Source organism: Diabrotica undecimpunctata, chromosome 3 (genome assembly GCF_040954645.1).
Source record: "Diabrotica undecimpunctata isolate CICGRU chromosome 3, icDiaUnde3, whole genome shotgun sequence".
Lineage (NCBI taxonomy): Eukaryota > Metazoa > Arthropoda > Insecta > Coleoptera > Chrysomelidae > Diabrotica > Diabrotica undecimpunctata.
In genome coordinates, this window is record NC_092805.1 from 122,548,176 (window position 1) to 122,575,347 (window position 27,172).

Sequence of the window (27,172 nt, forward strand, 5' to 3'; positions counted from 1 at the left end):
TTCTGAAACTGGTAGTGAATATTCGGGTAAAGAAAGTGATATAGCTGACTCAAGGGATGTGTTTTATGGCAAAAATAGGTACAAGTGGTTTAAAACTTCTTCCACCTTTTCTCGTCCACATAAGCATTATTTAATTAGTCATTTACCTGGTGTTATTGGAAAAGCTCGAGCTAGTATGCCAGAGAAACCAGTTGATGCTTGGGAATGTATTATTAGCCACGATATATTGTAAGAAATTCTTGAGAAAACCAATGAACGAATAACTAATATGGCTTCTAAATATAATTTACACAATTTATCGTGTCAATATACCAATCATCTTGACATAATTGAATTAAAGGCCTTCTTAGGCTTATTATATTTAGCTGGGGTATTTAAATCCAATAATGAAGATTTAAGGTCTTTATTTGCTACGAATGGTACTGGCCGTGATATATTTCGAGCAACCATGTCACTAAACCGATTTTATTTTTTGCTTGGAAGCCTTTGTTTTGACGACCCAGCTACTAGACAAAAACGTATTGCGCAGGGAGATAAACTGGCAGCTATATCCAATATTTTTAATGTGTTTATAATTAATTGCCAGTCCAATTATAGCTGTGGTGAATATCTCACCATAGATGAAATGCTTATTGCATTTAGAGGAAGGTGCCAATTCAGGATGTATCTCAAAAATAAGCCAGACAAATACGGTCTGAAAATGCAGTGTTTAGTAGACTCTAAGACACATTATTTGCTAAATGGTTTTATATATACTGGAAAAGATACACGCAGAGCAAATCCAAAAAAGTTATCCATCCCCACTCTAGATGTTTTGACACTTATTCCACCAATTTCTGGTACAAATAGAAACATAACAGCAGATAATTGGTTTTCGTCCATTGAGCTCGAAAAAAGAACTGAGAAGCCATAAAATTTCATATCTTGGAACTCCTATCTGGAAAAGAAATAAAAGAGAGGGAGTCCTGCTGAATTTCAACCCCAAAAAAACAGGCCACCTAATTCTGCCTTATTTGGTTTTACAGGAAGCGAGAGCCATGTATCTCTTGTTCCTAAGAAAAATCGTGCAGTGTTGTTAGTGTCAACTATGCATCATTCCAATACAATGGTTAATGGAAAGCCAGAGATTATAAATTTTTACAACGAGACAAAAGGTGGGGTGGATTCATTGGATAAGAAATGTGCATGCTATAAAGCTGGCAGAAGAACTCGTAGATGGCCTCAAGTAATATGGTTTCGCATTTTGGACATTGCAGGATTAAATGCTAACGTAATTTTTAATGGAGTTCAGCAAAATCAAATAATGGAAAGAAGATTGTTTCTAACCACTTTAGGCTTTAGGTCAAGAACTTATTAAGGCCCATTTAACTCGTAGAGCTCAGCAAACTTGTTTACCGAGAGAAATTCGTAGTGCCATTTTTAAAGTTTGCGGACTTCAGGAACCAATGCCTGCCGCAAATCCAGAGCCACAACGACGAAAAAAGAGGGGAAGGTGTAAAATATGTCCATATTCCAAAAACCAAAAGAAAGAAAGCTCATCGTGCGATAAATGTCGAGATTTTATTTGCAAAAATCATTCCCGCATACAGACGTTATGCATAAGCTGTGTTGAAAATTAAGGTAAAATCATGCTTGTCATTTTTGAGATACGAAATCTAAATCTATTTTTTTTTATTTTAGGTAGGAGCTATGATACCTAGATTTCACCATTGGATATAAAAAAACTGCACATTGACTGAATACAAAAGTTTTTTTTTAAATAAAGTTATATCTAATTAACCAAATTCGTTTATTTTTATATAAATGTAAAAGTAGCTGTAAACAAAATAATTTAAAATAAAACAAGTTAAAAAAAGAATATTTTTGATACAAAAAACAATGGGGGGTCAAATTTGACAATGCCATGGTACAAATGTTACTATTTTTGGCCATGGTAGTTAAGGGTTAATATACAGGGTATTCTATTTAAAATAAGCAAGTTGGTATTAGCCACCGTTATATGATACACCCCGTATAAAAAGTCTTTATGGAAAAAAATGCGCAACTATAAATACTAATCGACGTGTTCGACCGTTTTTTCGAATACTTCCTCATTTATTTATTACCTAATTTATTCCTTTTGGCTGACACACAGTGTATAATTATTTGTTGTTATTATCAAGCACGTAATTGTGTGGACATTGTCAGGTTTGTAGATATATCATAACTTGTATTGCTTTAATATTTTTATTTTTTACCTAATAATTTTTAAATAATGGTACTAGGAATATAAAAGCTATTTTCAAAAATAACCTATTTTTGAACAAATAAAGCAAATGTGTTGGCCATCTATTACCGACCAATTTCACTTAAATATTCTTTTTAAAAGAACAAAAATACAAACATAAAACTCTATAGATACTTTACAGATACATTTAAAACTTGATAGCCAACAATACAACAGATCAAAAAGATTATTCCAATAATATCCTCTTAGCTTTCATAGGCCGAGAGTCTACTTCCTACATCAAAACCCCTGTTACACAAAAACGGGTTCGAACCCATCCTTCCCATTGGATATAACTGCTAAGCTACGCCCATACAGGCGGCGACTCCGCGTGTCAGCCTCTCTTTCGAAAAAGACCAGTTAGTGATACTCCGGCAGTTGCCTAGTGAGGTGTTGATAGTTATATAGTGAATTTGATTTAACATTTTCTCGTAAAACCGTCTTTGTGATATTAGCCAAATGAATATGCACTCGATGAATGATCCCGCATCGGTCTTATCAGGCATGATGTCGTTTGACTCTATTAGTTTGTACGAGCAACCTAAACCTAGGTTTATCTTCAAAATGCCACGGGTAGTGCCAGATCAAAAAGCAAAATTTGAGTCTGATGAATTGTTTAGAAGGTTGAGCAGAGAAAGCGAAGTAAGTCATTTTTTTTATTAAATCTATCAAGTACTTGACAAATTTTAATGTCGACAAAAAATAACAATTTTCCAAATTCTTATAGTATGTAGAGTTCTGTAAAAATCACGTAGAGGGTCTAGTCAGTTCTTTCAAAAAGATTAACTGTTTCCTATAACTGAAAACATGTTTTACAATCTATTTTTTATACATGCTGTAAATTTCAATTCATATTTAGCACCTATCTATCAGTCTAGATTTTTTGGAAAATTACCCAGAAATAAAAAATACATAATACCCTATTTGTCCTTTGTTTTTATGACAGCTACACGGCTGTTGTATTTTTAATTTGTAAAAGTTATCACTTTGGATTTCGCTTGTTAAAATTGCATTTTCTGACTTTTCGCATTTTATTTTGACTCAAGGTCAGAGTTTCACCATTGTTTACTTGTCATCAGACCTCTATTGTTTTTGGTAATGTAGAATTAGTGAAAGATTCTCCATTAGGTTCTCCGTGATGGTGATCATGACTGATCGGTGTCAATAGAGCCGCTTACTTCGCTGTATTTAACTAATAAACCGTTGTTTGGAATCTTTCGGATTTTTCAAAAGTTTAGTAATTATCGATTTTAGTAGGTACCTATCAATCCAATCTAGTATCAGTTTTGTACTGTTATTATTATTGCATTTGAGTAAGACAAAATGTTTAAACGTAAACAGGAAAACATTTATTACCGTATGGAAAACACATTTATTTATTGAATCCAGACATCAAAGTCATATGACCAAGTCATATATTTTCAAATTAAGTCGCAGTGGATGAAATTATAAAAACTGTTTTCCTTATAAAAAAGTTCGACAATGTGAATGTTTCTAATTTTTAAAAAAGACTTTGAGAAATTGGAATATTCCTTTTAATTTGATCAACTACTTAAACCATATCAGATTCGCTGACGATATTGTTTTAATAGCCAGTAAGCCAATGAATTAAATGAAATACTTTAACAGTTAAAGCACAAGGCTGCACAACTATACATTCAGAAAAGCTACTAGCATCTTTATCCAGGATCGCCAACAGAATAGGTTATTTATGATCAACACTGGGAAAAGCGAGAAAAGCAAGGACAAACTTCCACAGCAATGACAATTTTAATAAATATAGTGTCATTGGATGGAACCATCGGAAATATGAAGAAAGACGAATCAGGTTTTGATAGTGCTGCTTTCATATAGTGCGGTGGCTGGTTGTTCTGAAAATTATATATGCAATTAAAAATATTTATTTTTTACTTAGCTGTGTACCATTAAAGCGGGAGATAATATCGTACGAGCTAAAATTAATTTTGACCATATATTTCACTTTACAGGAATCGCTCCTCTTACCACATGCTTGCATTGGTAATTGACGTAGAATAGTTTTTTAAAACCAAAATTAACGTTAGTATTAAGTTAAATTTTTTTAAAATTTAGCAAAAAATGCATGTGCCTGCTCTATTTTTTTATTTATTTCAAAAATACAGAACCTAAAAACATAATTTTTTAAAACGAACGTCTTTTGGAATTTGTCAGAATATTAATTGCACAACAACGATTAATAAAGAATCACTTCAAATACTTTTTCATTAATTTTCTCATTCTTCCGTATTTTCTACATATCACTATCGTCATTCAATTCAATAATAAATTTATTTTCACCATTAATGTGAAAGTACCCAATCTTCTTATAGTATTCTTTAACTTTGGCGATTCTTTTTCACCAGTCTTCTTTGGTAATATTAGATACTTCTGTTTTAATTACCTTCTTATCAGATTTAGGAAATGTATTTGCACGACTTACATTTGGTTTTAATTGTCCCCAAGTTTAACTCTATAGGATTGAACACACAAAAATAGGGGGGAAATCTCAATAAAGTGTGTCCCTGCTTTTCGGCAATACTCTCTAGACTCTAGAGTCTAGGGCATATAATTTGTTAAATTGCTACGTATGTACAACTTCAATAAGTTGTTTTTTTGTATAAAAATCTTCGAAATACAATAATTTTCCATTAAAAAGATATGTAGTTCAGCTTACTTTGAACATATACCTAGTTGGTATCTTAGTGAGCTGTCGAGAATTATAGGAAGCGTCAAGCATTATTACACTATTTGGGATCAGTCAATCAAACCAATCTTCAAAAATATGAGCTTCCATACTCTTGTGGTAGTTAACGTTACAATCCTATATTCTTCTTCCATAATTTTAAAGCATTCAAAACCCATCCGTCACTTCCTCCGCAATGTACAATAATTAGCTGCAATTCTTTATTTGCAAACTTTTTGATATGCACATATTTGAACCATCTGTCCATCCTTTCTTAACTGTATCGTGGATATCATAGCAACTTTCGCTTAAAAATTACATTCGCCTACTGTATATATGTATCTAGACGTATATTATTACATCTGTTGACTATTCTTTGGCTTTCCATAACTACTTGACGTTTATTTATTGTTTTAAATTTTAAGCCCATTTTCTTTATCAAATTTTAAAGAGTTTTATCATAGCAGTTCATGTTCCTACCGGTTGTTTCCAATTTTAGGTATTTCATTGCTTCGGTAGCAATCATATATTGTGGTTTTCAATAGTTTTATAAGTGAAGCATCTATAGCTCTTTAAACATTTGTAATCACATTGCTCCATTGCTATTTTGTATACAGCTGAAAGTGAAATTACTGTTAAATCATAAGTGGCTTGTCATCATCATCATTCTGGCTTTAAAACCTTGCGTGGCTCGTAGCCTCCTCAAGAATTTCTCTCCAGTCGTCCCTATCGATCGCTTTCCTCCGCCAAGTACTTATTTCCTTATTTCTCATGTCTCCATCGATGTTATCAAGGAACCTTGCTCAAGGTCTTCCGTTTCTTCTCTGACCAAGCTCTTCTGACTCTCTCTGACCTTTCTCTTTCTAGCTAAATCATTTTGTTCCATCCGCATTACATACCACATCATTATCCACTTTGGACGTCCCATCTTAATATTTCTAATGTAAAGATATCTCGATCCTGGTATATTCTATAAAGTTCGAAGTTGTATCGTCTTCTCCACACTCCACTGTCAATTCACTGCTCCATAGATTCGCCTTAGTACTTTTCTTTCGAAACAACCAATATTTTTCATTACTTTTTGATAGAGGTCTAGGTATCTGACCCATATGTTAGGACTGGGCGTATTATTGTTTTGTAGAATTTAATTTTTGTATTTCTCGATATAATTGTGGATTTAAGGAGGACATTAAGCCCAATAGCAACAGATAGCATCTGTTGGCCGTGCAAATTCTGCGATTTATCTCTACGGTAGTATTATTTTCAGTGTTAAGGAGCGCTCCCAGGTATACAAATTCGTTCACTACTTAGATGACGTCGTTTTCTATAACAAGTGAGTGTAGGATTTGTGGTTGCGTGCTTATTTTCATATACTTCGTTTTTTTGGTGTTTAATATTAAACTTATTTTTGTAGCTGGCTTCTTTAATGCTAGGCACAGCGTTTTCCGTTCTCCCAACAATATTGCTTGTGCCAACAGTTTTTCATCGAAGCCTAATTTCTTTTGTAAATTTTTGTACACATTGAAATATACTTACTGCACACCGGCATTGGCACTTTCTAACTAAAACGCACATGCACAGGATAAGATGGGATCAAATTTCGCCGCATTTAAAGCGTTTTACAATATAAATATATTAATACGACTATATCAATCAATCTAAGAGCATTAAACGAGAAAAATAAAATAATTAACGCTTGTACAGTTTTATCAACGTGTCGAATCTTGTACTTATATTTTTTACATGCCATCTAAAGTTATGAAGATCGGCAATAAAAAAGTCGTGGATATCTAGAATTGTCTCCACACCGTAAAAAAATTCCATTACGTATTTTTAAGTACACAAAATGTCTCATTATTGTAGTCACATTAAATAAGATTATAATCACTTTTTCTGTGAGTTTGCCAGATTTTTATGATGATTTCTTGTAAGTGCAATTCCCAAAACATATTTTCCATACCGGTTGTTACAAACTTTTCCAATAATATTATAAATTTAATGATCAAGTACCTATTTAATTATTTTATTAGTATACGTTAGTCAATATATTTAAATCTGTATAACTAAAAATTCCCCGTTTTATTTTGTTTACATAATTGACTTGTTATGACTGTTAGTAAACTGTGGAATTACTGATTTTAAGTTAAATAAAATAATTGCTTCTGGTGGTTAAAGATGTATAGTGTTTCTGAAAGTAATTCAAATCAAAGACTCACCGCCTACAACAAATGTCATGTTTAATCAAGTGACATACAATAGCTTACTTCAGATATTTTATATTCAAATTTAATTCAACTAATGGTTTTAATTAATTATTATCGGAATAATTGTCAACCATATGTGAAACGTGACATAAATGAGCAGTGAAAGGGTGATTATAAGCTTCTTCTTCCTTTTAAATTGTTTAAATTATCGCACCATCTTTTTCTTGGTCTTTTAATACTTCTTCGTCCATTTGGTGACTTATCTCGTGCTATTCGTACTATCCTATCCTCTGCCATCCTACTAATGTGTTTGTTCTACTTCTGTTTCCGTTTTGTCACCCGTCCATTTATGTCTTCTATATTGCATGCTCTTTTTATGTTTTTGCTTCTCTCCCTATACAGCAGATTTTTCCCTGATATTCGTCGAAGTATTTTCATCTCTATTGTTTCTTCTCGTTTTAGATGTGTCTGGTCTTGTCTCCGCCGTGTATGTTAATATAGGTCTACTTGCTGCTTTATAGATTCTTTTGTGTCGTGTCGTAGGTGTTTGTTTTTCCAGATTGAGTCATTAAGTGGTCTTAACGAGTCACCCTGGCTGACTCCGCTTTGTACTGGTATACACTGTGTTAGTTTTCCATTTATCTTTGCCTGTATTCGATTATGGAAGTAGATATTTTCGATGGTTTGTATAATAAAGTAGGTGTAAGGCGTCTTCGACTTGGATGCAATCGAAAGCCTTTGTGAGATCTATAAAACATAGATATGCTGGTTTATTGTACTCGATGGCCTTTTCTGTGATTTATCTTAGTAAAAATACGGCGTCTACGCATGATCTTTCGGATCTGAATCCTTGTTGTTCATGTGATAAAGTTGTTAGTTTATTGATTTTGTTGTTTAGGACTTTTGTGGTAAGCTTAAGTGCGGTGTTCAGTAGATTTATACCTCTATAATTGTTGGGGTCTTCTTTATCTCCTTTCTTGAAGTTTAAGTATTAGTTTTTGTATAAGTTTTGTCATCTCTAGGGTTAAAAATATACTCTTATTTATTTCTATTAATCTAATCAATGATCTCATTATCATCAATGTTCAATTCACAGAACAATTATTGTTTGGCCTTAATATTATGCGCTAACAAACAACATTAAATTTTTGCAGTTGATGAGATTTCGGTCACAATCGTCCATAGGAAAAGTAATTGTAACCGAATTTTATTACAATGGTGTATGCACTTCTGTTGAGTTTTAGAGAAACTGGTGTTTTACGGTTAACGCTTAGGGATATTTAGGTATCTTAAAACGCTTATATTTCAACATCAAGAATGAACGTTCCAGAAAATTCAGTAATGGTGTGACAATGGCCGACCCTCTGTGACTCATATATTTAAGTGAATGAAATTGGAAGTCACAAGAACATCCACATTACAGTCCCGACTTATTACACATTTGGTTACCATGTGGTTGGTCCATTACAGCAGTAACTTAAAGGGTTCAGGCTTAATTTGAAAGCAGATGTAGGTAGAGGTTTCTGTTAAGGAATGGCTCTGAAATTATAGCCGACAATCAACAGAGTATTTTTTATAGATTGGCTAATCAATGGTACTCACGTTTTAACGTCCGCGTAGTGAAGATTTCTTTTGAATATTTCGAAAAAAAGTTTCTAGTTTCTAAACGTGTTTCCACAACACAACAAACAACAATGCGGCTTAAATTTGCAAATTTAGGAGATTACTAAATAGATATTTTCCTAATAATTGGACACAACAAAAATCACACCCAGTAGCAGTAATCAATATAATAAATATAAAATAAAAAGAGATAATCATATAGTCATTGTAATTTTACTATAAGAGCAAAAACTAGAAGCCTTATCAACATATTGTGTAAACCTTAGATTGCGATCACTAACAAGGTCGCCTTGACTTCTTTTCCTTAGTTAAAGAAAACTTTCGAGACCCTATTTTTTGTCTTTCTCATAATATTTATTATTTGGTGTTTACCAAATTTCTGAAAAACCGTTAGGTACTATAGTTTTTTTTTCCATTGGAATTTTATTATATAGTTGAGTCACAGTCGTAACACTTGAAATATTAATTTTTTGATGTGCTTTTAATCGGCAGTTGAGATCTGGTCGCTTCTCATGCGAAATCTGATTTCAAGGAAATAAAAGCTGGCTAGGATTACGCGTAAGCGGTGACTAATCTCTGATGTTGGTTTTGTTCGCCGTGTCGACCGGATATACTTGACATATTTTTCAGCTTATTCTTCAAATTAAGTAATGCATATGTTAACAACTAAGTGGAAATAATAAAAATGTTTGTTTGTGCATAGTAATAAGTGAATTGAATATGCAAATTCGCAGCGGCGGGTAGTTAGATATAGAAAAAAGGATATTTTTATACCAAAGATCACAATTGAGTACGGTTTAGTTAGCACATTGAATAATACTTTTTAAAATTAGTATTGATTATCATATTATAGATTACATTTTATGAAAAAATTGGATAATGTAAAACCTAGATAATATTTATTTTATTTTTGTAGCAAAACTGATACAAAGCGTTTTCATTAACTTGTCATTGTATTCAGTTATTCCCAATTCTTTTATTGGTTCTTTGTTTTCGATTTAAGAAAATATTTAACTTATGTATAGTTTTATTATTTATATAATTATTTTTGTGCAATATGGCTTACACAAACCCCACAAAAGCTCTACTTATTCAATTTTATTTAAGTTTTTAATTCTTAATTTTGTTACAGTTTTCCAAATTATTACGTTTTAGTAATATTTGACCAAAAGTCTGTTACGATTTTAGAAAAACTTTGTTTACAGAGACTTATATTCTAAGTGACTTACATATTCTGTGTATATGACTAGCAAACATTAATAGAGAAATACTTATCTAACACAATGTTTTTTACGGATTCTGCTCCTCGTTACAGTCACTTCTTCTTCAATTTGATTTAACCCAGTCCGAGAGACTTGCACACCCCTTAGAATGACATTCGGGTGTTACAATTCATTGGAGCGAGGTGTATTTATTCGCATTATCAAGAACTACTCCACCGCACTCCAATGTTCTAGACCATCCCTTTCCACGCTATAGCACTCTGATCCGCGATAGGGGCTCACTATCAGCCAAATGCTTTTCGTGTGGAAGTCCTGGGTACAAGAACTAAAACACGATATCCTAACCCGATTAATTCAGGCTGGCTTGAAGCTCTCTTTTCCTGCTTTCGCTAGTGACGTATCTTCTTCTTCTTATAGTGCCGTGCACCTATAATGCGTTGGCGAATTATCTTAAGGCCAGACGTCTGTCTTTTGCGGCATGCAAAAGATCGCCAGTGGTATGTATTTATGCCTGTCCAGTTCTTTATGTTTCGTAGCCACGACATTTGTTTACGAATCTTTCCCTGGATGATTAGTTGAGAGATTGCGTATTTTTTTCCTCTCTTTTTCCTCATGGAGGTATCCAATTTTTCGTACCTTGATCAAATTGAGTAGTTCTCTCTCAGTATTTGCCTTTCTTAAGACTTCCTCGTTTCTCACCTTATCTGTCCATGGTATGCGGAACATTCTTCGCAACGTCCACATTTCGAAGGCCTCCAACTTATTAATGGAAGGTACTCTTAACGTCCATGTTTCCATGCCGTATAACAATATGGACCATACATAGCATTTAACCATCCTGTAGCGGAGATTGAATGAAAGATTGCGGTTACATAGTAGCGGTTTAAATTTGATAAAAGCTTGTCTTGCTTGTTCGATACGGCATTTTATTTCTTGTTGAGGATCCCATTAGTCATACATCATCATTTCCAAGTATTTAAAGGTTTTCACTTGATCGATTGGAGCATTATCTACTTGCAGTTGTATTCTTAAAAGTGTCGTATGATCGAACTGAAATTGCTTGCTCAGGCCTCAAGTCTCTGCTCTCGGCTGCGCCCAGTTCGGCGACTCGGTGTCCGAAGATGTAGGCACTGCGTGCCAAGGTTTTGAGATTTTGTTAATTTTTTTGGATGGCTGTCGCCTTTGTGTTAGTATTTTGTAATTCTTTTGGTGGCCGATGCCTTTATTTATTATTATTTATTGAAGGTTGCCCTGAAAATTAACATCAATTATTAAAATTGCCAGTGCCACGTGCTGGGGCTTCTTCTGTTGGTAGAGCTACGAATTATCTAGACTTTATGTGTTAGTCAGGATTTGCTGTTTTGGTCTTTTGTGCTTCCATCGATGGAATGCATCAAATTTTATTTATCTCTCACAGAATCGGGATTGGGTGATTCTCTAATTCTGCAAACCTAATTCTGTTTTTTTTTGCAATTTTGCTTGTGTCCCCATGCGAGAGATGTGATTATTGAAAGTATGATGCAGTTTATCAGTCTCATTTTCGTCTTTATGCGCAGTTCTTGCTTTTTCTACCTGCGACTCCTCTTATTACTGCTTTGGCTGTTGCTGTTTTCTGGATGGTTGTGTCTGGACGTATTGCATGAATGTTAAGCCTTACTCCATAATTACTCCATAATGACTTCTAGGTACTTCGCTTCTCTTTTCCATTCCATGGGATTATCTTGAACTAACAGCTGTTCCTCTGGGTTTTCTCTTTTCTTTTTCAATATGATTGCTTGTGTCTTCTCTAAATTTATTGCTTTTTTCCATTGGATACACCGTTCTTCAATGTTATCCAATTCTGTCTGTAGATTGTTGACCGCTACTTCTAAGTTTCTGTGTTTGGTAGCAATCGCTGTGTACTTCATGAAAAAGTTTTCTATTTGATTGATATCCTCTTCTTGAACATTTAAAATTTAATCAGAGGGCATACCTTGATATAGGTCTAGAATTGACTTGATTTTTCTTTTTAAACGGTTGCGATGTTTTTTTTTTGCATCTTCTATGTAATTTTATGTTAATACTAAGGAGTTTTACATTTATCTGTGCGTCCTCTCCTAATTTTGGATTTTATTTTAGCAGCAACGTCACACAAGGATATTCGTCACAATATTATTTTTTGGTTTATTGTAATGTCTATTCTCATCATCAGTGAAATAATAAAATGATGTTATTAAATGTTTATTTTTTTAAGGTCCGGTATACAGGTTACAGAGATCGACCGCAGGAAGAACGCATGGTCCGTTTTCAAAATGCCTGCAGAGAAGGCCACACGGAAATAGCTTTTGCTGCTACCGGTACCAATCTGCAACTGGTTTTCGCACCACCCACATCGGGATATATGCCAGATAAGGAATGCGACTTTGACAAGGAACCAGGAAAGGTAAGTTTTCGTTATATTTATTAATGCTGCGCTTAAATGATGGATGTAATACGCATCAATTTCGTTCATTCTCTTTATATTTTGTCTGTTTTTTTTGGAGTTTACCTATATTTCATCTAATATACTTGTTTCTCTTTACTCTATTTAATAATAGCTTCTTTAGAAGATCTAAGAGACTAAATAATTTGTTATTATTTTTTTAATGCAAAAATATGGTCAATTTGATTTATTTCCTTCGTGTTCCGGTTTCATGCATATAATTTTAATATTATGTATGTGTTTGTGTTTATATCTGGTACTTTTGCGCACTTCTGTCTCAAATTATAGCTCTTAACAGTTGGTGGTCACCAACAATATTTTATACTTTGTTTGTATTTTTGGAAAAAATGGGGCATTGTGTTATCTCACTATGAGGTTTTTATACGATCTAGACCAAGCGTTTATCTGTTTAGTTTTGCATCAATCGGTATTTAACATTGTTCATTAAATGTACCAAATATTAAATTTGACTTTTCTTAGGATAACTTCTGTTTAACATAAAAGCAACTTTAAGAAGTTTCTTTGTTTAAAAAAAGTAAAACACATGAACACCCTGTATATATCTTGTATAAAGACACGATTAAAATAAACAGAATTGTTAAGTCTAACCGCTGATTATTTTCATCCGACTATGAAATCTAGTCGGCCAAATTCTGAGCTAAATAGGCGCCTGGTGCATCATAAACCGATTTTATGACGATTTGTGAAGACAAAGTATGGCACAGATACAATAAACATGAGCTTTTACTATACACAAGATTCACTTTTGAGGTGCCGCTCTTTATAGTGTACCCCAACCGTCCGTCACATATGCCACAAAACTGTTCTTACTATTTTTATGGCCAAAAAGTGCATCCTTACATCTTGTAGTTAATGTTTATATTATGTGTGTGGACTATCAAATTTGGTATTTCTGTATTCATTTTATCTGTTCGAACAGTTCTGTTTTCGACGCGGCATTTGCACTATTCGATAATACAAAAGTTCAGTAAAGCAACTTTAAGCACGAATGGAAAATATGAAATTAAACTAATAAATTTAAAACCTAATCTTTAACATGTGTGTATTAATCAGTTGTTTTCGAACTTTCATATCTTTAATAAAAATGAATCGGATGTGCGTACATACCTGATATACACGTCTGCTGACCACAATTACCTCCCGCTGTGTCTGATCGAGCTTTCGGAAACTTGACTTCGCTGTAGACGTGAAATAAGAGTGAACTTCTCTATTTATGGTTAGTTCATATGCCAGTTTGCCTTAGATTGTAAACCTTGCTTTCATATTTTGATTTTATGACTTGATTTGATGCTACTTTTGGATCTATAGTATGTTATTTCTCTTAAAAGTTTTTAATGCTGGCCTTTGTCAAACGCTTTTTGGAAGTCTACGAAAAATGCATATATGTCTTCGTATTCAGGCATCATTATATCTGACAATTTATCTCAAATAGTCCGTTGCTTTCGTGTAGGATTAACCTGGGCAACGTTTGGTAAATTAAACTATAAATTTAAATCGGACCTACCCATGCCTCAAAAGGAAAATGTTGAAAAGCGTCTCTCTGAGAGATCGAATCCCAAACGAAGAAATACGTCGTAGAACAAAAACAACAGACTTAGGCCCCCAGCGCACTAGACAGCCAAAATATATAATCATCCATTTATAGCAGCCAATCGACGGCCAGTTGTGTCCGTTCTTTAATATGGAGCCATATGGGCCATAATTATTTACAGTTTGTCTTGTAAAAAACGTAAAATAAAAAAATGCTGGTAAATCGCCCTCGAATTTTATACTATTAGTAATTTCTTTCTATCTTCATGGAAAGGCAGAAACTAGAAAAGCGAATACGAGAATTTTAAAGTTATTGCGTTTTCGAGTTTCATTTCAAAAATAGACATAATAGAATGGGTATTAAAACTGCGCATAAATACAGCTACATATAGAAGGAGATGAACAGGTCAATTAGAGCATAGTAATAAATAACAGATCATCACTCCATTGTAGTTACGACAATATAGCTCAAAATAAGTGGCTTGAGAAATAAATGAGAAATTTTATGTTTAGCAGATATTAATGTCACAGTGATTTCAACAGCAGTAACTTAGATAAAAATAACTAACTATAGAACTGAAGATTTATCTTCATATTGAGTATTCTGTCGGCGTTACATTGTTTCTAATGTCTTTACAAAAGCATAGAAAAACATGGAATAGGTAGTACAGATATTAGATAATATCTTTAAATGACAAGATATGAGGTATTTTTCAGGAGCGTACGAGAAAATAAATAAGGGGTTTATTAAAATTAGGTAAGAATTATTAATTGCGAGGGGAAATAATATAATACTGAGTTTGGTATGCTGTCTACAGAGTTTGGTATACCGTTTGGTATTCTAGTCTAGTTTTTAAAAATGAATGACAAACGTTATGACCTCGATATAGGCTTTCGCCGCTTCAAGGAAAGGTGTCCCCCTTTTTTTTGTTGCGAGGGGTCTAAGTAGGGGGATTAAGATTATTGTAGTTTTGGGCTAGAAGATGTGGTAGAACCTAGGTTTTTGGGTATGTATTAGCTCGCACTACTTCCTCAGGTGATTATTATGAAGGTTGAGTTACTATTACATTTACTCTATATTCCATGCAGTTACTATTTATACAGTTCTCAGGGTTGATAGGAACGGCTCTTAGATCAGCGTTTTTGGCAAGTATATTGTCTGTGGTATTCTAGTGGGATTGTTTCTAAGATATTCCAGTACCTACTCATTAGGAAGTTCGTTGCCCCCTGTGTTTAGAAATCTGGCGGGTAGGAATAGGACCTTGGTTTTTGGAAGTCTGGTGAGTACATGTCCTCTACAGTGGCATGTATTTTTGAGGACCTCCCTTGCTTTGTTGGTCGAGTCATTTATTGTAACAAGAACGCATATCTTGCTTATGTTGTGAATTTTATCATGGATAGAGTCCATGATTGCTAGTTGATGGATTAACGTTGACGGATAGTCACAGTTTTTATCTATGATTCTCCTCAGGATTTTTCTTTCTTAGTTGTCTTTTATTTAGCAGAATGTAGATTTTCGCTCTGTATTCGATAATTAGTCTTATAAATGTTTTATATGTATGCTAGAGAGTAACATGACCTGGTGTTCCCAAATTTGACACACAGTGCTGTTCGGAGTCTGGCTCTGTTTACCCTACTTAGGATGTTTCGTAGGTCAGCGTTCCAAGTGAGTGTCTTTGAACTCTTTTTAAAAAGTGACTTATTGTATTTTGTTTTATCCGACGAAAAATCTGCCATAGCATCTTCAAATATTGGTGGCGATCTTGCACCCCCTACAAAAGTACCCCTAAACGTACCATTAACCATATATTCCTCTATTTGGTATGTTGTTAGTGTTATGCTTTCCTATTTTGGCGTCAAAATCTCCCATCATTATTTCGAAATGGGGTCTTTCTGTCTCGGCCTTAGAAATATTTTGGTAAAATTGCTCTTTGTTCATGTGATGATCGGCTGGTGGGAGCGTATACTTGTATGATTTGGATGCTGTACCTTTTTGATAGTGTATCAGTTCAACACCTATTTTATAAGTACATTAACCTCATGTCATAAAGTATTGAATTGTCACAGAAAACATCTACAGCAGTTTCTTCCTTAGTTTCGCATATCCTGTTATTATTCTATTCTATCTATCCTATTATTCATTCACCATATCTGTGTTGTAGTGGTGTTTTCCGAAATGAAAATCTTATCACCCTCTATGTGATCCTTTTAATTTCCCGCCTGCTGAAATCCATCAGACTACAGGTTTTCCTCTACATAGCTCTCTATTTGTTGTTATAATTCTTTTCCAGATACTTTTGGAGCTCCTTTCTGACATTTTTCGTCTTACCGCAAAATGTTGTTGTGCCTTAAAAACTTTCTTTTGATCCTTTATTTTGCCAACGAGTCTAATAGTTTCTCACGTCTTCTTCACGTCCCGTGCACTCTTATTAGGTACACAGTATTATCTCGTGCCAGTTTATGAAGTATGTACAATTTTTACCAGAATAATTTGGTAAGTACATAGTAACACTGAATTACACTGAAAAACATAATATAAAACTAAAAAATATTAGGTATATAATAATTTCCTTCGTCGCATTCCTATTGGTTATTTAAAAAAAATCAAAAGCACAGATTGATGCACCTTAAACACTTAAGCCTCTTTCAGTAGGTACCAGCTTTTACAAACAATGGATGAGGGAATCTATAAAGTTTATTGCTATGTAGTAATAATAAAACCTTTCATTTTATTACAGAATAGTATGGTAGCTTCAAGCTATAAATAGTCACATAAAGGCTTCTTGCCTTCCGCCCCTATTATTCTGCCAGACGGTTATAAAACTATTACTTTTGTAAGAATTTCCGAGAGTAATTAGAAGAATTCTACTAGTATATACAAGTAGTTTACCTTCTTAATCCTTCTGTTGCTGTTTCCTTGAATAGGTAAATGGGCTGTTTGTGACAATTATTTGAATGTAAATACCGTACTTTTAAACTTTATGGAAATGTTAACACGATATGAAATTGATGCTAATAAAATGAGAGTTCTACCTGGTATATTGTCGTATTCTAAGAATAATTATAAAAGTATAAAATACAAGTCTGTATTATGTATTAATCAGAATAATTGAAATTTCTGACGTATTGTATTAATTTTTAAATTAGTGTTTCAACAAAATATCTTTTGTAATATTTTGACACACAGTAGAAATATATCAGTGTATCAGAGACGAAAACAATCACATAAATAACGTGTTAAGAACTAGAGCAACATGCAAATCGTCATGAAAGTCATTAACTATTTAAAAAAGTTAAATATTTGGCCCTAGGGTTCAAGCCCCAACTTCAGGCAATTCAAAACCATAACGCAGAGGTAATAACAGGCATTGTAGAAATCTAGGAAAACTCAGAATTATACAGTCTCAGAACAGAAAAAACATGCAATCGAAGAGACGAAACAAATCATTTTAGGAGCAGAAGTAGAGAAGGCACTCAATCAACTAAGAAACAAAAAAACCCAGCTATATAATAGCTAATAGATGGTGTTTCATCGAAGACTCTGAAAGCAGTGAACGAGATTGGCATAGATATAATACTAGATATGTGCAACTTTTGTTCTCGTGTCTCGTTTATGTATCTTTTACTTATTCTTGTATGCATAAATGAGTTTTTTTTTATAATTTTATTATATAGAAATTATACAACGAAAATGTTTTTTCTAACCTTAGTTAGTAATTATTTGACCATATTTCATGAATATTTATAAATTATAAAGATTTTCAGTCATTGGACACTTTTCACGTTCATTTTGAATACTCATAATAATCTTTATGAGTATGACTACCTACGTAGTCAATTATTGAGTAAAGAAGTGAAACTGTGCTATAAATATAAAGGATTATTTCCCCCAAAACCTTTAAAGAAGGGATCTTGCTTGAAATTTCTGTTCTAAAATGAACAAATTACAACTAGGAAGTATACTGATTTCGTAATGGCGAACATCGACGCTGTTCTGGTCTAACCAATGGTGTTGCGACGTCGATATTGATCGTCGGGACGCCATGCTTAAAGTCTCCCTCGCTTGTACAGCTCTTGCAAAAGACGATCTTCAACCAAAATTTTTATTTCGTTTTATTTGATATTACCCTGATCATATCAAATAAAGTTTTATAATATTTGGTAATTAAATATATCAACAAATTTGACGATTAGTACTAAATGTACATGTATGATAATACGCTTTAATGCGCTTTAATAGTATAATAATGATTTTCAATCCTACTGTGTGAGAACAAAACAGAATATAAAGTATATAGGCTATCCTAGCATGAAATTAATATCCAGACTCATATATATCATATCAACCTACCAAAAATAGCTTTTAGTAAATTTTGGAGACGTCATTTGGTACGTCATTAAATATATGTTTTATTAACTGAAATTATTGCGAAACAACTACACTAATATTGTAAAAACCTTCGATCTACTCAGATTTTTGTCTATGGCTTTTTTAAAATATCGTTTTCACAAAAAACTGCAAATTGTAAAATATATTTCAAATTCTAAATTGGAAGCCACTTTAAATGAAAATATTTTAAATTTTAAAATTAATCCATAATATTAAGTTGTCTTTAAAATTCTGCTACAATAGTTTCTTTCACAATTATCTTCATCATAGGATTCCCGATCCATTAGCACGTAAAATATCAACAAAATCCTATCGATATTTTGTTGCTCCATTATCGCTCACTGTATTCCCGGTGCACTTCTTTCTTTTATCTATTCTTCAATGACGAGTTGTCGAAGTTTATATTTTTAATAGCTTGCTGAAATATTTTTTTCTTTAATTAGGTTGATTAGTTCTTCCTGTTTTCTATTCTTTGGGGAACTTCAATGTTCGTTCTGACTCATGATATTCTGAGCATTCTTCGATAACACAACAGTTGAAATGGTTTCTCATCAGTTTGTTTCGGAAGTAAAAAACCATCCAAAATGTGAGACAAGACGTTTTTCTCTGTCATTTGACTGTAAATTTTATTCCATGTCAGCTAAGTAGTGTAACTTAGTGTCTATTGCGTGTGGATTTAGTGCGTCCAGCATTTTTTCTTTTTATTGGTGTGTGGAATAGAGGACCAGTATCAGTAATGATATACAACTGCACGGTATAACTTTTCTATTTGTATTTTCTCCTGGTAATAGAACCTACATTCCAGTTTTTATTATTGCATCCATATTTATTAATAGTAATACTGCAATTTAATAATTAATTTTATTTACTGCATACAATGTTTACCTTTTAATAACCTCATGACCTTATTAATGTCAAATAATGAAATGATGAATCTTAAATGTCAAATAATGAAATCTAAACGTAAAAATATACTTTCGAGTTTTTATAGTTAAAAATCCCTTCAATTTTTTTTAAATTACAATAATTATTGTATTAAATAAACAAGTTTGTCACTTTATTTGCAGCTAATGTAAGACTAAAATATTAATATTGCTAACCCCTTCGCTGAATTATGCCACTACGGAACTCTTCGGAACATGCACATACGGAACATGACTGAACTATTATCTAGTACTTAGGCTTGGATTTTGGTCTTCACAACATTCAGTTTATATTAAATTTCCCATTCTCAGAAAATAAATTAATTTTATTAGGTGTACGCCTAACTGCTATGTTTTCTCTGTGTTGTTGTACGGGGCGGAGGCATGGACGCTTACAGACACCACTATTAAAAAACTTGAAGCATTTGAGATGTGGCTTTATAGAAGAATGCTGAGAATATCATGGACAGCAAGGATCACGAACAAGGAAGTTCTAGAAAAAATGAAGAAGGAACCAGAGATTTTGTTTACGATCAAACGCATAAAATTGCAATATCTGGGACACGTTATGAGAAATCAGCACCGTTACTCCCTGCTGCAGTCTATATTGCAAGGTAAAGTCAAAGGTAAGCAGGGACCCGGTAGAAGGAGAATATCATGGCTGCGGAATTTAAGAACATGGTTTAAGAAAACCTCAACGGAGCTGTTTCTAGCCGCAGCGAGCAAGCTCATGATTGCCAATATGATTTTCAACATCCGAAACGGATAGTAACCAGAAGAAGAAGAAGATACGCCTAACAGCTAGTTTTTTTCTGTTCAATTGTATATTTGTCCCCTATATTGTGTTTGTTGTGGCGTAAATCCTTTTTACTTAATTTGGCAGGGAAATAATTCCAACGCTAAGAATTGTTTGTTAGAGAGTGGACTTTTGGAGTGGTCTCCACTGAGATGATTTTTGGGTCTCATCTCAGTCAAGCAATTTCAATTCAGATACTCTCTGAGGAAGGTGAAACGAAGAACCGTAAGAACTCAAAATGAACCGTAATTTTTTAGTTTTATTCTTTATTTTTTAGTTTTTACTCTGATCAAAGAGATCGGTTGATCACTTTGATCTTCGTCAGTGTGTTTCGGAAGTAAAAAACAAGACAAGACCTTTTTCTGCCATTTGCGTGCAAATTTTATTCTATATTAACTAAATGACGTAACTAAGTATCCATTGTGTGTGCATCTAATGAATCCAGCATTTTTTCTTTGATTTTTATGTGGTACGGAGAACCAGTAATCATCTACAACTATAACTATGTTTTAATTCATAATTAATGTTCACATTTATTATAAGTAATATGTAAAGATTATAATTTTAAGGAGGATTTTGGCTCGACATCTAAATCAGAAATCGATAAACTGCTATTCTCCGTTCATAAATTGTTGAGAGCACGAAATGTGCCTCAAACTCATAAAACGGTCGTAAACCATAAGCGTTCCTGAGGTCTTTATTCATTAAATAATAATATAATATTTTTTAATACTGTTATATATATAATATTAATAATATTTTAATACTAATATATTTAGCAAAAAAACAATTAAAACTTTCACTTTCACATTCATCACATAATGTTATGTAATTATATTATATTAATAAAAATAAGAATTTAACCATTAACAATTTTGTAAATAAGAATACCTTATCTCTTTGGATATTTCAATACTAATCTTCGCGTTTAATCACTTTACTAGAAAACCTGGAATTCATATCCGAAGGTACTATTCGTTGCAAGATAATTAGGATGGAATTCCCTAGATTTTTAATAATATAATGGGTATGCATTGGCCACGTGCCTCGTTTGTTCAGTTTATATTCGAAACTTAACTTAAAAGGGTGAAGTTATTACGAACGAAAACAATTTTTTTGTTTAGTACGTTTTTGATTGCATGTAATTTACGGCTCGTCGGTGTGTCCGCGTCTACGGCAGTAATTAGCGTCTCGAATATTTCTTTTGCGAATTATATGCAGTGCGTGAGTGATTTTTTATTCCATATACCTACGAACATATACGTACCTTTCGCTCGTACTCGTTTTGTTGGATTGTTTGTGATGGCTTCATCATCAACATTATCAAGTTTTACACCGGTACTGTGGCGTACAGTCAGTAAGTCTGTCTATTCACCAAGAGAGAAGACTATTGTCCTGAATGTTCATGATGCTCTGGTTTCTCAGAATCCCACAAACACTGTTCGCAACATAGTCGAAAGTTGTGCCAACATGACTGGCGTAGGAGAGTCAACTATATATAGGTTCCTATCAGAAAGAAAAAAACACGGTATAGCTAACCCAAACACAAACGAACACTTAAAGAGAGGGAAAAAGCCTATTGAAATTGATGAATTGGCCAAAAATGATATTCGAAGGAAAATTCATGGATTTTTTTTCAAAAAAGAAATACCAAACCTAAACAAAATTTTACAAGATGTTAGAGACGACCCGGATTTACCTCATATCGGACGAACTAAATTGTGGCAAGTTTTAAAAGAATTAAATTTCCGGTGGGAGAAATCAGACCGAAAACCACTTTTGATTGACCGGGAGGAGATAATATGTTGGAGAAGAAATTATCTAAGATCCATACGAAAATTCCGGGCTGAAGGAAGGCCCATCTTCTACCAGGATGAAACGTGGGTAAACTCAGGTCATACTCTAAAAAAAATTTGGTCAGATAAAAATATATTAAGCTCCAGGCAAGCCTTTATGGAAGGTTGGTCTACTGGTATCTCCCCACCTTCTGGTAAAGGCAGTAGATTAATAATTTCTCACATTGGCAGTGAAAAAGGATTTGTTAAGCATGGTTTGTTGGAATTTCAGTCCAAAAGCACAAAAGACTATCACGAGGAGATGACAGCTGATGTTTTCGAAGAGTATTTTGAGCAGATGATTGAACACATACCACCAAATTCAATTATAGTATTAGATAATGCACCTTATCATTCACGACTAGTAGAAAGACTTCCAACGCCTGCGTGGAAGAAACAGGATATTCTTGACTGGCTGCGGAATAAGTATCTGCCTTACGAAGATGGAATGGTAAAAGCAGATCTTCTAAAAATTGCCCGGCAACACAAATCTAAGTTCAAGGAATACGTAGTTGACAAAATGGCGGAAAGGCGAAACATTACAGTCCTTAGACTTATACGTTAAAAAATACGTTATATAAAATACAAGCTGTACGTGAATTGTTATACGAGTCTTTACAACATATTACAGAACAAAACTGGAAAGATGCAGTATGGCATGTAATAGAAGAAGAACAAAAAATGTGGGATCTTGATAACATAATTGATGCGACCGTAGAGACACAACCGCTAATTATTAACCCTCAAGATGACTCGGATTCCGAAGTTGATCCTATATATTTTAAATTTGAATAGTTTTCTAATCGTAATTATATAAGGCAAGTAATAATAGTTGTAATCGTAAGGTATTAAAGGAGAAAGGCGCAAAATGTCGCCTGTCAAAATGTTCAATGTGTTTTAAATGTATCCATTTCTTTTTTCAAATCCTGAGAAAACTAAACAGCATTTTTGAAAAATTTAAAGGCAGAATGAAATATTTATTAGAATAAATAAAAAGTTTCTTTTGCATGCAATATTTTCAATTAAAAATTATACTATATTTTCTCTTTTATTTTCACCCCTGTTGCATAACATATTAAAATAAACATTGTAGAAGTTTTCAGGGACTTTCTGCCCTGAGTAATAATGTAATCTTTCATTCTGCGTTTAAATTTTTCAAAAATATTTATTAGTTTTCTACGGATTCGAAAATAATGGATACATTTAAAACACATTGGAAATTATGCCAGGCGACATTTGGCGCCTTTTTCCTTAATTAAATAAATGTATCTTTTACAAATGGCAAGAAACTTTTTATTTTTGAATAAAATAAATAAGTTTTATTAAAAAATACAATTTTCATAAGTACAATTTAAAAAATATTTTTATTTAGTTCAAATAAATGTTTCAATCATGTACTCTACGACACTCGTCGTTCATCTCTAACCATTCAAAATACCCCCGTAATAGGATTATAAGGTATTGTATTCCTTCAGATATAAGGTGGGTTAGTCGAAAACGTCTTAAACCGTCAGTTTTAGGTTGGTTTTTACTATTATATCGTATTACCTATCCTCTCTGAATTTCAGTTTTCTAATTAGGGTTAAACTTGTAGTGAGCTATCAACAAATTGTGAACCGGCTATAAGTTGATTTTATTTAATTAATTTAGTTAATATTTTTAAGACTCAAAAAAAATTAATGTCAACAGTTAAATTAAAATAATAAAACTAGTTTAAATTACGATAGTATAAAATGAAATAGTTTGTTAATGACGTAAAAGACTAGAATGGGTTGTTTAGATTGTATTTTTTTCCCAAAGGCATCTTAAAAACTTTAAATTTCACTCGAAAAAATGTTTTATTTCTGTCTGAATATATTTCACGTGTTCACAGTATCACCACCACTGAAAAATATAGATTTCGTATAAACTTACACAAAATAATATTTACGTGTATTACACTTAATTTTAATCTACAATCACAGTGTGAGCGACAAAACTTTCTCGATCATGTGATATCAAAACTGTGGTTAAAAATATAGTGTGTAAGCAACAGCAGATCCGTTTTCGGTGGTTTTTCGTTTCCTGGAAATGTTTTCATGTTTATAATTAATATCGTTGATCGATATCAGATTTCCCCACTGACAACATAGTATCAAAATACCGTCCAGGTGTTCTAATAATCTAATTATAAAAATAATAATATCAAGTTTTATGTAATTACCTATGTATTCCCATACGAAAAGTATACGTAATGCTCAATAAAATTAGCGGAAAATCCAAAGTGATGGTAGAAATCGTTTTAAATCATTACTATATTGGTGTTGATGTAAGGATAGCAGTAAAATGTGGTAGGAAATTATTGACAAGTTATGCATAACACTTTTATTCTGTTTGGATTGAATTATCCTTTTCAATTTGAATCTCACCATTTCTCTTCTCTACGTATTTTATGGTTTCCCAATCATCAGGACCTGTACATCTGGCAATTATTATCAAATAATGTACAAATAATGTAGTGTACGCTTGCTACGACCTCGATACAAAAAAAACATGAAGTCAAGAGACCCATCATCGATGGCAATTTCAGTAAATTACAAAATCCAACCTTGATAGAAGATTGCAAATCTACTTTTACTCTACGCGAAGATTACAAATGGTGGCAAGTTGTATGGGTAAAGTACTGACGTATAACTGTCAAAATAAAGGTATTCCTAACATCTTCTTGTAGCTTTTAGCAATCTCTGATTTTGCTGATTACTTAGAGAGCCCTCGACGAGAAAATAAATGTTACTTAATTTTTTTATGTCCGATTTCCTGAATAAATGTTTTTGTTCATTTCTTTCCTTTTGTAAAACGCTTGCTTCATAGAAATTGTAAGCGTTTTACAGAAGGAAAGAAATGAACAAAAACTTTTATTTTTGGAAATGACACACATTCAGAAAAACAAAAAATGTATTAGCAGGAAATTGAACATAAGACAAATTAAGTAAGATTTGTTTGTACATATTATCTTTCCAAAAATAAAAAAATACATATGCAACCAATAATCACAATAAGTAATGGTAGTCATCTAGTTTCTTCTGATAACATAACCTAAATGTCTGTTCAAATGCAGAGGTAAACAAGAGTAAAGTAAAAGTACAAGATCCCACTGCAGAATCACTACGTTCATAACGTAGTCCATCAAACTCACATTTTTACATACATTTAGGATAAGAATACATTGGTAATAGGTTGCCAGTCAAAAAATGGCCGCAAATATTTTTAATTCAATTAATAGTAATTAGTTTTTGACAAATATTTTATTTTGTTCATTTATTTTTTAAATAAAATGCGCTGCTCATGACGTATATGCATGTTTTTTTATATCAAATTAAAGCTAATATTTTTCTTATATGATAATATAAAGTTTCCTGAGAAAAAATAGTTTTGTTCTTCAAAATCACACCAATTTCCCAGTTCTCAAGAAATTACTTTTAAATTTCCCATTTTTTTTCTATAAACAAATCTTACAATGGCTCTGCCTATTTAAACTTTCTACAAAATTTCCCAAAGTTTTTAATCCGATACGAAACACAAAAGTGATCGTTAATCCCTTAAATTTTGTTTATCCAGGCCGTTAAGAACAAGTAAACGGGTTTTCCCATAATATTTACCAAGAAATTAATTTTGCTTTTATACATTCCTAAACGATTATTATCCTAAATTTTACATTTTATCTATATAAGTCCATATCACTTCTAACGTAGACCATAAAAACATGTAGACTACTTACAATCTACATGTAGAAATGACAATTTTTTTTAAAGTTTGGGTATTCTTCCTTTAATTTTTCTTTTCTACATTTTCGTATATATATATATATATATATATATATATATATATATATATATATATATATATATATATATATAGGGGAGAGTTGCCAATATTGTACCACTTAACATATTTTGAATTTTAATTTGAATAATATACGTCATCATAAACTGAACGATATATTAGGATAAATAATAAACATTTACACACATATAATAATTTTTGTAACTTAATATTATTGATTTTACTGTAAAAAACATGCTTTTCTGGTAGGTTGCAAGTGGTACAATTTATAAAACTAGTTGCCTTTATTGTACCATGGGTTTCCTTAATTGTACCCGTAGTAACCTATATAGAAGGATCAGTATAAATTTTATTGTATTTTTGTGTGGATATTGTTGTGAATACCATTAATCATGTTTTGTTTTAAAAATTTATTTTCTAATATCAGAAGCTATTTACATACATAATATTTTTATTTGTATTCAAAGCAAGAAAAAGTTTGGGTTCCAGGTTGGACTCCTGCACAAATATCGTGGCTCCAAGTTTTTCTTGACAGCTCCTTTGTTCCTTTTAAGGCTAGTTTTACCTTCTAGTTTTATTTTTGGAGCACTTACAAGTTTCTTGGACGATTTCGGTTTAGCCTTTCCCAATTTCATTTTTATTTGTTTTACCTGTTCCTGTGCTAACTGTAGCTGTTTACCTAATTCTAATTCATTTTTATAGGAACTTCCCGTCAAAACCTTTGCCTTTTGTGCTGTTCCCTTCTTGGATTTTGGATAAGGCTTCGGTATCGGGGAAATTGAATCTATTGAAATGTTAAGTTTTGGACTTGCTTCGTATGTTTTTTTAGTAGGCCTAGTGGGTGTAGTAGTCATAGCTAAACTCTCTTTAGGACCAGGTAGTTCAGGCCAGATTATTTCGTGGTCTACATTAGCTTCTGTTGTAGGCGTTGCTTGTCTCATTAGGCTCTTCATTTTCACCATCTTCCCGGATTTCACTGCCTTCATGGTCATTTCAATTTTCAGCCGCACAAAAGTCATGATCTTTGAAGACCATGCGATCAACAGGCCATACTCCACTAGTTCGGAAACCATTGACTGCAATTTCAATGCTTGCTGCTCTCCCATAACCTTCAGAAATCAAGCCAGCTATGTGTAACACATAATCCGGGGTTAGAACGAAGCCACTTTTCAATTGATTGAGTGTAGTATCCTTTGAAAGGTTTAAATAATGATCTATCCAAAGGCTACACGTGATGGGTCGTATGCTCAGGCAATTGTAGCATTACTACACCGTGTTCTCTAGCAAGTAAAATTGCTTCAAGATTCTTGGAGTGCGTTGTATGTCCATCCAGTACCAAAAGAACTTTTTTTTCTATTGTTGGGTTTACAGAATCAA

At 32.8% G+C, this 27,172-nt stretch overlaps 1 protein-coding gene across 1 annotated transcript in view; it reads left to right on the top strand.

Annotated features, from left to right (window-relative positions):
* Positions 1-2,635: 2,635 nt before the first annotated feature.
* Positions 2,636-27,172, top strand: part of LOC140437354 (protein big brother-like) — a 201,695-nt gene continuing 177,158 nt past the window's right edge. The window contains exons 1-2 of the mRNA XM_072526835.1: positions 2,636-2,908; positions 12,251-12,439. Coding sequence (XP_072382936.1) covers positions 2,726-2,908; positions 12,251-12,439 — 372 coding nt within the window. The 5' untranslated portion in view covers positions 2,636-2,725. The remainder of the gene's footprint in view (positions 2,909-12,250; positions 12,440-27,172) is intronic.